Raw genomic sequence first — 13,333 nt, 5'->3', positions numbered from 1 at the left:
ATGTATACGTGGCATTGCCCTCAGGAGCTCGGGTAGAACCAAGCTGTGGGAGGCACACCTGTGAGTATGTTTGTTCTAAGAAAGGCAGAAAGCTGATAGGGCTGGTTGGAAAGGGTATCCCTTTCACACGGGTCATGTTTAAACTCTTCTAGGTAGTTGCAAATTTAGTCTTTTTTAAGGATCACCAGAAAAGAGGATTCTACTATCTCTTTTGGTAACCTATTCTTTTAAGTTAATATTAGAAGTCAGTTTTGTGCCTCATCTTCAAGCATTGTTCATTTGTTCTATTTTATTTGCTCTTTGTTGGACACTTATAGGAAGTCCTCTCACAGTGATGAAAACAACTGTGGTTTTTTTGTTTTTGTTTTTTTGGTTTTTATTCTTGCTTTATTTTTATTTTTTTGACTTAACTCCCTTCACTTATTTTATTTTTTCTTTATTGATTAAGGTATTACATATGTATCCTTATCGCCCCATTGCCCCACCACCACCACTCATGCCCTCACCCCCTGGTGTCTGTGTCCATTGGTTAGGCCTATATGCATGCATACAAGTCCTTTGGTTGACCTCTCCCCCTTACCCCCACACTCCCCTACCTTCCCTCTGAGGTTTGACAGTCTGATCAATGCTTCTTTTCTCTGGATCTATTTTTGTTCATCAGTTTATTTTGTTCATTATATTCCACAAATGAGTGAGAGAAAGAAAACAAATGTTTTTCTGATCCACAAAAGGGTGAACTCTACAAAAAATCTTGCATCATAACTTCATTTACAAGTTGATTGTTTGTTTGGATCGTGAACACAGGCCCCCAAGGAATGGCAGGTCCTATAGAAAAACAGCCAAATTCAAAAGCCTATTTGATCCCAGGTATAGCTGAGCCTAAAAGCATCTCATCACCCTATTTTAAAATCTTCTATGGAAAAAAAAATGTCTGCTAAAAAAAACAACAACCTGGTAGAATAGCCTATGAGACAGTATTATAAACCAATATCTTCTAGGACACACTGCATTTTGTAATGATGTGCTTAAATGTGTATATCTTTCTCTTAAGTGGCTTGTATCTGCAGTTACTTTGGGTATGAGGTCCCTTAAAATCCTTTGCATCATTAGCTTCACCTTTGCCTGAGTCAGCAGGGTGGCCATAACTCAGCAGGGAGGGTGGTGTGACCAGGAGGGGCCTAGAAAAGAGGAAGAGGCCAGTGGTTCTGCCAGCTGCTCAGCTGGCACCTCTGCTTTGAAGGATCACACCATTCACAGCTTATACTCTCACAGAAGCTATCTCATCTTTGGTGCTCCTTCTCTTTCTCATCCATTCTTATGTACAGACTGGAAGTCATCGAGTTGGCACTTCCTACAGGAATCCACTCTACAGCGTCCATGAGACATGTTGGACTAGATTCTCCAAGGCCTCTATCAGTCCCATGACACCATGTATGATGCCCAGGAATCTGAGTGGTGAAACTATCTTCAGGATGCCTACAGTCTAGGTGGGGAAGGCAGTGTGGTATAAAGCAATTACAGCATGTCCTATAGTGCTAGATAGGACAGGCACGAGGGAAGAATGAGATGGGACACTTAAATGAGTCTTAAGGAGTCAGGAAAGTTTTCAGCCTCAGTTCAGATATGGTTGTCTTTGATGCTGATCAGGAGTGACATTTATTCCCAGAGATCTTGTAGGACCTTATTATATACTAGTCCATCGCCCCCCCCAAAAAATCCTATCTATATCAAATGTCCCTAAATTCTTAACACCAAGAAGTGAAGAATGCCATCCCTACTGCTCAACACCAATGCATAAGGCTAATTATGAAGGTGAAGAATCCAGAAAGTACTCTCCAAGGAAAACATAGACTACCACCAGATAGTTTTTCCCTAGAAAAGGAAAAGCAGAATGTTTAAGTCAGAAAATTGCTGTTGAAGGAGACAAAGAAGAGAGAACATAGGCCAAGACATGCTGATAACAGATTTTTGCCTCTTCAATGAGTAGAGTTTGCTCCAATTCTGTTTGCGTATTCCCCCTTTTAAGCCTGAGCTACACGATGACACTCAGATGCTGGTGCCATTTGGTCATATAGGGCAGTGCTTCCTAAATTTAGTGGTGTATTGGAATCACCTGGGAAATTTGTTTAAAATTCAGATTCCTGGGCTCTACCCTGAGAGATTCTTATTCAACAGATCACAGTGGAAGCCAAGACTCTATTTTTAATAAGTTCCCCCAGATGATACTCTTGCAGTCTGTGGACCAGTATTTGGGACACAGAAAGAGGTAGTTGGGGGGGGTGGGGTGAGATTGAGAAGATGGGGAGTTCAGTATTGAACATGCTATGGGACATCTAAGTGAAGAGATTTTGTAAGCAGTTGATGATAATGGTCTGGAGTCCAGGAGAGAGAGAGAGAGAGAGTCTGGAGGCCATGAGTACTTGGATACTATTTAAGGAATTGGAATGGGGGAGATTGACCAGCTGTTATTAAAAAAAGAAGAACAGAGACCAAGGACTTGGCCCTGGAAGGCTCCTATTTCTAACACAATTTTGTCATTCACAGTTCTTAGATTCTCTTTGATAGGTTGTGATAGACAACAAAGAAGTTGGGGTGTTGAGAATTACCTCTTCTCTCCACAATCTCGCCATCACAGTCAATAAGTGAAATCAAATCTCAAATCACATTGTACCACACTGACATTTTTAAATTAAACATCAATTAACAAGAAAGTTAAAAACAGTTTATAAAAACTGTTTCTTTTGTAGGCTTGAGAACATCCTTTTGTTCTGTCCCTTTAGGGGCTCTGACCACCAGCCTGAGTGAAAGGTTCACTCAAGGCAAATGCCTAGCATTCTAGAGGCAGGTTTTTCCCCCCTTATCGTTGACATCAATAAACCAGAATTCCCCGGAGTTCAGAGCTGGATAGAAAACCATTTAGCATAGGGCAACCTCCTTTCTTATATCCTGTTCATGTAAAGGTAGGAAGAAGCTTTAAAATATATTTAATCATCTACAAACCTCAAATACTTTTAATTTCATCATCTAGAACTCCTTTCAGATATTCAGAATGCTAGTTAACAGTCCACCCTGTTTACCAGTTAAAACCCGTTTCTGCACCTCAGTATGCTAATTAGCAAATCATCAAATGTTAATAGAGATTCAGATAATAGAACACACTGGTGTAAGCCAGTGTGTTTTTGTGCATAAAAAGGACTACACAGACTTTCAATTCGTGTTAAGTAATTAGTGTTCAATTTATTACGGTCACAAATTCGAAATTCCACTTCTCCCTAGGCTTTATATTCATCTCACAAATTTTTATTTAGAAATCTAGCAAAATGAACAATCACTTTCAAGGGGTTTTTGATTAATGCTTGGTCCTTTTTACCAACTTAAACATATTTAAATATTTTTAAACAGCATGCATACATTTAATATGTTCTATTTCCTTTTTAAGTACCTCATTTCCCTACTTAAAGAAAACCTTGCTGAGTGCTTAAGAATTGTTACAAATATATTAAATTAAGTTTATAGAGCGGACCTAAAGACCTCTTAGGTATTATAATAATATGCATAATTTTAGGAAGATTTCAACTTAAAATCAGAAGTCTGATAATTCAATTATTCATTTTAATTGGTTTTCAAAAATTGATGCTCTCATCGGTCAAATTCCTTAAACCTTAGTAGTACAGAAAAGACCAAATATGCACGAAAATACTAATAGCCTGACTTTGATGCTGTCAACCTTTCTATATTAATTTTAAGTCTTCCCAGAGCTAGATGATCCATACTCACCAAAGAAGAAAATTCATGTCATGAGTTACAAAACTTAAAAAGGGCAGCTCTCATCATGCACATCCCTAGACACATGTTATACACAGTACCTGATTCTTGATCTACTCAAGGAAATAGGACAACCAGGTTGATCTATGATCTTAAGACGGGTTCATTTATTTTCTAGTTAAATGTTAAAGACCTTCAAATTCTATAGAATCTAAAATTTATACATTTTTTCTGTCTCATGATACCATTGAACTTTTTAGCCTAAAGTAAATAAATGTATTTTCTATTGGGAGAGCTTTAAATAAGATACCAGAGATATACATGTCTTTTCTATTTAAAGACCTTTGAACTTAATGGAATCTTGAATTCTTTCCTATCCTTAGGACTGCACAATGGTTTTAGACATTTAAATGATCTCCAGTTGAGTTTTGATATTCCTCTTGATCAAGCCCGATCTGAGTTGTAAGAGATGAGGTCATTCTTCTGTAATTGTATGGGGAGGGAGGAGGAAATTCAGAGAGTTTTCATCTAATGGCTTCTGAGTTCTCTGTAAAATAGGATGTAAAGTTGTCTGATAAAGGAGCTGGGGGTTACATGGCAAGAGGGTGAGAAAAAAAAGGTTTAAAATAACTATATTTGATCATGGAAGATCTGAGTAGGTCCAATCTGTCTACTTTATAGTCTCAAAAGTTTGGAACATTAAAGCCATTTAAAGTGGAGACAGTACTCATGGTGAGATAGAATTATAATTCATGCTGAACATTTAGTTTATATGGTTTTTGTATTAAACATGCACAGTTAGTCATTTGAGTATTTGCCACTGATAAATATTCTTCACAGCTGATTAGGTCACATCTCAATGTCAAAGGAGCTTTATTAATAAATCAGTTGAAGTTGTCACTTATTATACTGCAAAAAGTTCCAAATTTATTTCACAGTTATTTCCATTTGCTAGTCAATTACCAGCTGTCAGAACATATTAAGTATTGTAAATTTGAGTCAGAAGCTGTCACCCTTAAGTGTATTAACTCTTCTTAATCACATAGGTAGTGATTTTTTCCATAAAAGAATGATATTATTCACCAGCTTACATCTATCTTCATGATGGTATAAAATTGCCATTGGCTTCCATTGCCAGAGTGAAGTAAATCAATGTAGACTCCAAAAATGAAAGCTCACAGTCATGAATCATGAGTATTTCCATTCATGTTAACAGGCTTTTCATTGTTTCCAACAGAAAAAATGTCAGCCAACTTTCAAAGCTTTTTACTTCTTAGTGTTAAAAATGTAGTTTCTTATTATTGTTATTATTTATTATTATTATTACTAGTTAACATTTATGAAGTATTTCTTAAGTGCCAGGAACTATGCTCACAGTTTTATATGAATTATTTCTTTTAATCTCCACAATAAACCTCTGAGGCCATTGGTTCTTATACAGAAGGTGTTTATGCTACCATACCTTGTGTTCTGTAATGAAGTAAACAATGGCTTAAAGCACTTGAGTAACTTGTGGCCCAAAATGGCACAGCCTAGAGTCAAACCCAAACAATTTAATTCTATAACCTTTTCTCTTGACCAGCAGTGTACACTGGTGGATGGTTTGATATTTACAGGTGAACCAGTTAGGAATGCATTTGGGTGCAAGTAATTAAAATCCAACTTGTAGTTGCTTATAAAATAGCAATTTGGGTGTGTTTTTTCTCACTTGACAGAAAGAATGGAGATAGGCAGCTACTCACATTGGGTTAGTAGCTCAGCAGTGGCAGCACCAGTATCTGGAATTCCCTGGACTTTCCCTTATGGCAGCAAAAATGGCTGCTTCTGTTTGAAGCATTATGTCTACATTCAGGGCAGGATAAAGGGAGAGGGAAAGAGCTGGCACTGGCCATAACTTTATAATTCATTATGAAAACAAAGCGTTCCCAGTTATATCTCATTAATTTAAAACTGTTTCACATGTTTACTCTTTCTTTAAAAAAAATGTTTGGCCCAGCCTGCATAGCTCAGTGGTTGAGCGACAACCCATGAGCCAGGAGGTCACGGTTCAATTTCCAGTCAGGGCACATGCCTGGTGTGCGGGCTTGATCCCCAGTATGGGGCGTGCAGGAGGCAGCCGATCGATGATTCTTTTTCATCATTGATGTTTCTATCTCTCTCCCTCTCCCTTCCTCTCTGAAATAAATAAAAATATTTTAAAAAATGTTTGTACTGATTTTAGAGAGAGAGGGGAAGGGAAAGGGGAGAGAGAGAACATCAATGAGAGATCGGCTGCCTCCTGCATGTTCCCTACTGGGGATTGAGCCCACAACCCAGGCATGTGCCCTGACTGGGAATCAAACCAGAGACATCTAGGTGCCTGGGACAATGCTTAACCAACTGAGTCACACCAGTCAGGGCCACACATCCACTTTTATCTGCAAGAATGGCAGACAGCAGGGGAAAGGGAGTTGGAGATGACTGATGTACCAGGCTTGGGTCAAAAGTTATAGAATTTACAAACTTTGTAGGAATTTTTCACTTCTTTCTTAACTACTTTCTTTCTTTTTGGAGTGAAAGAACTGTGATTCTCCAAGTCCTAATATGTTCTTGCCTCATTTTTTAGAGTGTATCCTATATAATAAAAGGCTAATGTGCAAATTTTCCCCTCAACTGGGAGTTCGACCAGGGAGCAGGGCTGACCAACTGCCCGAGGCCCATCCCCCTGGCCAGTCCCGCTCCTGATCAGCCCCCACCCCCACCCCGTTCAGGGCTGGCTGGATCCCACCCATGCACGAATTCGTGTACCAGGGCTCTAGTTCCTAGATAATAAGAGAAAGCCATGGTTTCACTAATTGGATCAGAATGCATTGGTTGCAAATATTGCACACTTAAGAAAACAGATGAATTTTAGTTATTTATTCAACAAATAAATGTATTGAGCACTCATTATATATCATGCACTCTTCTGGGGATACATGAGTGGAGAGGAGGAGAAAATAGAAACACACACACACACACACACACACACACACACACAATGCAGGAATCTCATGGAACCCAAAGATAGGAATGCAGCAGAACCTCGAAGAGGAAGAGGAACCAGGGCTGAGGCGGTATCAGGAATTTGAACAGATCCTCTGAATATATTTCCTTCACTCTGCTCATGCTGCTTCCTCTGAATTCTTAGCCTGCCAGGTGGATAGAATATGGTCGCCCTACATTCCCCAAGTTTCCATCTTCTATTCAAGCAACCAGTCTCTCTCAGTCCTAATTCAAACACCTAAGCAAGAGGTTTTGAATCCACTGAGCCCACGGACAGGGAGAGATATGGTTGCAGGGGTCATTGTGAGTGGAGTGGACACTTTGAAAGCTGTCTACCTTAAAAGGCTACTTGTTGCTGCTTCGATTTCCAGGCTCACTGATGCTTTTCTAGACACTTTGCCTATCACCTATGGCAAAGCTCCCTCCTACATGCCCCCACAGATTTGAAAATTCACTCCACCATGAGAAGCACAGTTGTTTAGTTCTCTACAAATCGCGTGAGTCAGAGTTGTTTTGAACTTTTTCCAAACACTCTTGTGCCCCTTTCCCCCCACAGCCCTGTCCAGATGATGGGAGATTTGAGTCTTGGTTAACATCAAACTCCCTTCTTCTCACTTCATGCCAAACCCTCAGAAGCCAACACCACAAGTAATTAGTTTGGTTCCAAAGTACATATTGCAGTGTGGCTTGGTATATTCTTTTATGGCCTTTATAAACTGCAAGCCAGTGAGGCACGGTTCTTGGTGATTTAAAAATCAAACAAAAATCTCTTTGCTTCAAACAAATGCATGCTTTTGAATTACTGACCTCATGGCTAATCTGTTTTTCAACAGGCTGTGGATTCCCCTCCACAAGGAGGCGGATGGGCAGGCTGGGGATCCTGGGGCAAATCTCTGCTCTCATCAGCATCTGCCACAGTAGGTAAGCATTAAATCTTGCATTTGAATGGATAAAGTTCAGAAGCCTAAAAGGATATGATAGTTTAGTCATACTATGTGCTGATACAGTTTAACATTAGCCTAAGATCATCATTTTTAGTGTTCTAAGTGCTTCATATATATTAATGCATTTATTCCTCAAAATAGACCTATAAGAGCATACTCTTATTTTCTCCATTTTCTCCAGCTGAATCACAGAGTTTGAGGCAAAGACCTTGTCCAAAGTGAGGAGTGGCTGGGTTGAGATTTGAACTAAGGAGTATGGCTTTTTATATAAAAAACACTATATTATATTGACTCTTAAACTATAAGATTTGGGCTTTTTAAAATATATTGTTAGAGCTTTGTACACATCATTTCACTTAAATATTTTAAAATGTACAATGAACATACCAAAAAGGATCCACAAATGGTACTTTTGAGGTATCTATAAAAGGCACTTCATCAGCAGAGCACTGAAATACAAATAGAAATAATTATGCAGGTAGGAAGGATATATAACATATATTTAATATATCCCAAAGCTAATAGAGTTACTGTAATTGAGCATTGACCTTACTATCAATAGAGTTACTGTAACTGAGTTTTTTGGCTGCCAGTATTTCTCACTGAATGATAAAATAGAACTTAGTTCACGTAGCCCTGGCCAAGTGGCCCAGTTGGTTGGAGTATTGTCCCAGGCACCAAAAGGATTCTAGACGGGTTTATATGGGAGGCAAGTGATTGATCTTTCTTTCTCTCTCTCTCCCTTCCTTTCTCTCTAAAATCAATAAAAATACATGTCCTTGGGTGAGGATTAATAAGAAAAAAACTTATTTTAGCTAGATAAATTTATTATTTTTTATGGTATTAAATTTTTGAAGCAGTTTCTTCTATTGGCCCTTTTTTGTTGTTGTTAATCCTCACCCCAGGATACTTTTTCCATTGATTTGTAGAGAGAGTGAAAGGGCAGGATGGAGGAGGCAAAGAGAGAGAGAAGGAGAGAGAAACATTGATGTGAGAGAGATACATCCATCAGTTGCCTCCTGCACAGGCCCCAACCTGGTAGGGATGGAACCTGCAACCCACGTACATGCCTTTGACTGAGAATGACCAGAATTTAACCTGAGACCCTTTGGTGTGTGGGCCACTGCTCTAACCATTTAGGAACACTGGCCAGAGAACTATTGGCTCTTATGCAAGGAGAAAATATAATGGACAATGTCGTCATCCGTGCAGGTTTGTCAAAATATTCTTCATGTGTCCTTTCCTTACATCCCTTTTCATGAAAACTGAGGGTATAACATCAACATGCCTAAGATAATTTAGCAAAGGCATTTCATCTTGAAGCTAGAGAGTGAGGAGCAGGACAGGAGAAGTCACAAATAACATAGCTTTCACATCATTCAATTCTGGTGTCTCAGGTATAGTTCACGGCCATGAGCATCTTGAGATGGACCATGATTGGCCCAATCTGTTGTTACTTCTTAAACCAGGAGGGTTAGGAAGGTCTGAAGGTGTTTTGCTCTGCTGCAGTGGGCCATGGTCACAAGCAATTTAAGGACCAGATATCTAATTTGATAAGATTTAGACTTACCGGAAGAATGGATAGATTATCTCCCCTCCCCCCCCCCCCCAATTCCATGTCTGTCAAATATCACGAGAGCTCCGGCAGGAAGTAGACGGTGTTTAAATGTTGGCCTCTTTGGCGAGAGCTTGGATAGAGATTTTTCTCTATGCTGCTTGTAGGGGACAGGTGTGCGGTGGGCACTATATGCGGAGATGGAAAAATTAGCCAAATTAGAGCAGAGAAACCTGTGTTGTCTGAACAGGACAGAATCTCTTCGTGAGAGTGAGAACAAGCACCTGCAGGCAGCCTGCTTCGGGGAAAACGTTGGAGCTTTAGTGGCTCACAAATGGATCTTGCCACTGGCAGCACTTAGGACTGACATGCTTCCTGAACCAAAACCTACAAGTGTGGAATCCAAAAGTTTTTGAAATTGGGAGAAGTCATGGAAAAATAAATAATATGGACACGGAATTCTACAGCTGTCCTCACTATTAGCGTCATTAACAGCAAAGTGTTCTGCGTGCTTCCAGTTATGATGGTGTCGAGAGCTGCCCTGGTTTCATAACAAATTCAGTGCTTTAGAAGGGTCTTTTATAGAGAAAGGATGTACTTTCATGTTAAATATAAGCTCCTTCCACGGTAAATGCAGAAATGTGTGCACACTTCCAGGTGCACCTGCCGGTAACTGCTCTGCCCTAGTTGGTCTGACTCTGCTCTTGTTTCTCATTGGTCGACAGCTCCACCTCATCCTTTGACTTTGGGCTTCCCTGGGCCGGTACAAGGTTTTCCATCCACCAACTGACAGTTCGCCTGTTGAATTTACCACCTAGCATCTTAGGTATCCTGTTGTAATCTGACCTTCGCACACGTACGGCCTAGTGCAGCCTTGGCCTCAGTAGACTGTGCTGCAAAGTCTCTGGGTTCTGTTACCTAGTTCAGGTATAGCCAGTAGTAGATGATGTGGTTTTACTGCTTAAAAAGCACAGTGTTATTTCTGTGGCGGGTCTCACCCCATGCTGGTAGCCACTCATCTTTTAACTTGATCGGAAGTCAACGTCTTTTATCTGCAGCCCGTGCTTATGTTTGGTGTCGCTCTTGAAGTTTCCCTGTGTCTAAGTTACCGTGAAGATGATAAATGCTGTATCTTATTGATGTTGCAGACACTTAAAGCTTCTGGTGTTTCTCGGCCGGCTCTGTGCAGTAAAAAGAGCCTAGAGCAGTGGTCGGCAAACTCATTAGGCAACAGAGCCAAATATCAACAGTACAACGATGGAAATTTCTTTTAAGAGCCAAATTTTTTAAACTTAAACTATATAGGTAGGTACTTTGTTATTAACTTAATTAGGGTACTCCTAAGGCTTAGGAAGAGCCACACTCAAGGGGCCAAAAAGCCGCATGTGGCTCACGAGCCACAGTTTGCCAACCACGGGTCTAGAGAGATAAGTGCCCTTCAGCCAGCATGATTGCCGTGTCACCTTCCCTCTTCTGGTTGGTGGATATACTGTTTCTCTGAGATTGTAGGACATTTGCACATTGGCCGATATAATATCCAAATGATGTTCAGTATATCCTCTTGCATTCATTTCTATTGCTGTGGAACAAATTCCCATAAATTTAGCGACCTTAGAACAACATTGATTAGCTCACAGTTTCTGTGGGGCAGGACTTTAGGCGCAGGGATAGCTGGGTCTGCTGCTCAGTGTCTTACCAGGCTGAAATCTAGGTGCCAGCCCACTGCATTCTCACCTGATGCTCAGGGTCATTTTCAGTTGCATAGGGTGTTGACAGAGCTTAGTTTCTTGCAATTGTAGGGCGGATATCCCCATTTTCTTGCTGGTTCTTAATCAGCGGTCATTCTCAGCCCCTTGAGGCAGCCCTCAGGCCCTTCATCAAAGCCAGCAGAATAATCTCCCTCATACTTTAAATCTCTCCCTTTAGGAGTCCTTTTAAAGACTCGCCTGATTAGTTCAGGCCCACTGACAATGATTTCTCTTGTGATTAACTCAAACCCAACTGATTAAGGACTTTAATTACATTTGAAAAATCCCTTCATGTTTTCCCTAAACATAACTAATCATGGGAGTGAAAGCCCATTATATTCACAATCTTGTTCACACTCTAATGTTGAGAGTGGGGGGACAGGATGGGGGGAGGAGGAAGAAGGTGTTTACATCACCAATTTTAGAAACTGAGTATCTTTTGATGGCCCTGGCTACATGATGGAATTTTGAAAAGTGTTTGAATCTTGGCATTTTTCTCTTGTTTGCACCAACAGTAGTCAAAGGGCACATGAGGGAGACCAAAGAAATGTTGAAACATTGATGCTCGTCCTAAGAGTCCCTTTGGACAAATTGGAGCTATCTTGTCCATCACCACTGGTCATCACAACCCTAATGCATGCAAAAGCAATATAACCGAATACCCCCCCGTAAGTTGCTCCTAAGGCATATTTCGGAGATTTCTGGTCTGGATGTGCTATCACTTTACAGAGTAATAGTAGCTAAAATAATACCCGTGTGTACTTCAAAACTGGATACGTATCTTTGTGGGCCTGATAGAGAACTAAAGCAGGTATCGTAAGGGGAGGCTGAAGTGATGGGTTCCAGAGCTGGAAACAGAAAGTGGTGGTGGATGGGAGTTGAACTCCCAAAAGATAATTAAGGGATCACAAATGTCCCACAAACGGAGAGGTGTCATAGCTGAGCTCAAAGCCTGCAAAAGGGTTGGAATAGGGTCCAGCCATCAGTGAACAAAGACTTTAAAAAGTTACGGGTAACGTCCTGGATTGTGTTCTCTATTGATCTGCTACCTTGGAATTGAGAGAGGCAAGCTAGGCATGCCTTCCATTATGTAGAGGTATACTATCCACCCAGGGCTTTGCAGCACTGATAGTTTATTATCATAAGGCAAAGAAACTTATTGGAGAACAGAGCAGTCAGAGCAGTAGACAAGCTCTTGAAAGTTTATAAGTTGCCTGTAGAAAGTAAAGAAAGAAAATAATCATGTATTCCATTGCAATTGATTTCAACTCAGAAACCTCATGTAACCCCCAGGGCAATTCCAATTGCAGACAGGAGTGCGGAACACATAATCTGTAACAAAACACAGAGCTGTCAATTCAGCACGAGAAACAGAAACCAATACTTCTTTTTCTTTTTAATCCTCACCCAAGAACATGCTTTTATTGATTTTAGAGGGGAAAGGAGAGGGAGGGAGAGAGAAACATCGACGTGAGAAGGAAAGATCGATTGGTTACCTCCCGCACATGCCCCAAGAGGGGATCGAACCCGCAATTTGGGTATATGCCCTGACAGGGAATCAAACCTACAACCTTTCAGTGTAAGGGACAATGCTCCAACTAATGAGCCACCCAGCCAGGGCAAAACCAATACTTCTTACATCTGTTGAAAAACTGATGTCACAGTAGATAGAACTGTTTAAAGATGGCAGGAGAGGAATGAGAAAATGGAAACATTTAGAAGGTGGTTGTCTCTTGGAAAGAGCACTGTACTAGGAGTCAGAAGACCTGAGCCAGGCCCTGACTGCTACTTACTTGTGATCACAAAGGACTGTCATTTACTAGCTACACCATGCATGCCAGCTCTCTGAGACTCAGCTTCCTTATTCGGAAAAGTGGGGGCCCGGGAACTTGACAAATTCTAAGATTCCTTTCAACTTCTGGAATATAATGATTCCATAGTTTATAGCTATATTTAGAAGGAGAAAGATGTTTATAAGTACTGTGCTAAGTGGAAAAATACAGAAAATTGATTGACTTTTTGCTACTCTGTATTTTTCTATTTTGTCTGCCTCACTACATTGACCCCAAAGTTAAAGGAAAATGAGAAAAAGCAACCTTCCCAATGTTTATATAAAATCAAGCATTTCTCAGCCAGCAATTATTTTTGGGAAAGGTGGTAACTCTTGCATTAGTTTCACCCACAGCTGCACCGTCATCACATTCTAAGAAGACCCAGGCCTTTGGACAAGGTCATAAAATGCAATAAAAATGGTTACTATTGAAGATCCAGGCAGAAACCAGAAAGGGAAAGGAAAA

General features: G+C 40.4%; 1 protein-coding gene across 1 annotated transcript in view; it reads left to right on the top strand.

Annotated features, from left to right (window-relative positions):
• Positions 1-13,333, top strand: part of FAM114A1 (family with sequence similarity 114 member A1) — a 59,214-nt gene that overhangs the window by 9,934 nt on the left and 35,947 nt on the right. The window contains exon 3 of the mRNA XM_059673336.1: positions 7,623-7,710. Coding sequence (XP_059529319.1) covers positions 7,623-7,710 — 88 coding nt within the window. The remainder of the gene's footprint in view (positions 1-7,622; positions 7,711-13,333) is intronic.

This window comes from Myotis daubentonii, chromosome 1 (genome assembly GCF_963259705.1).
Source record: "Myotis daubentonii chromosome 1, mMyoDau2.1, whole genome shotgun sequence".
NCBI lineage: Eukaryota > Metazoa > Chordata > Mammalia > Chiroptera > Vespertilionidae > Myotis > Myotis daubentonii.
This window is presented reverse-complemented; position numbering and strand designations above follow the sequence as displayed.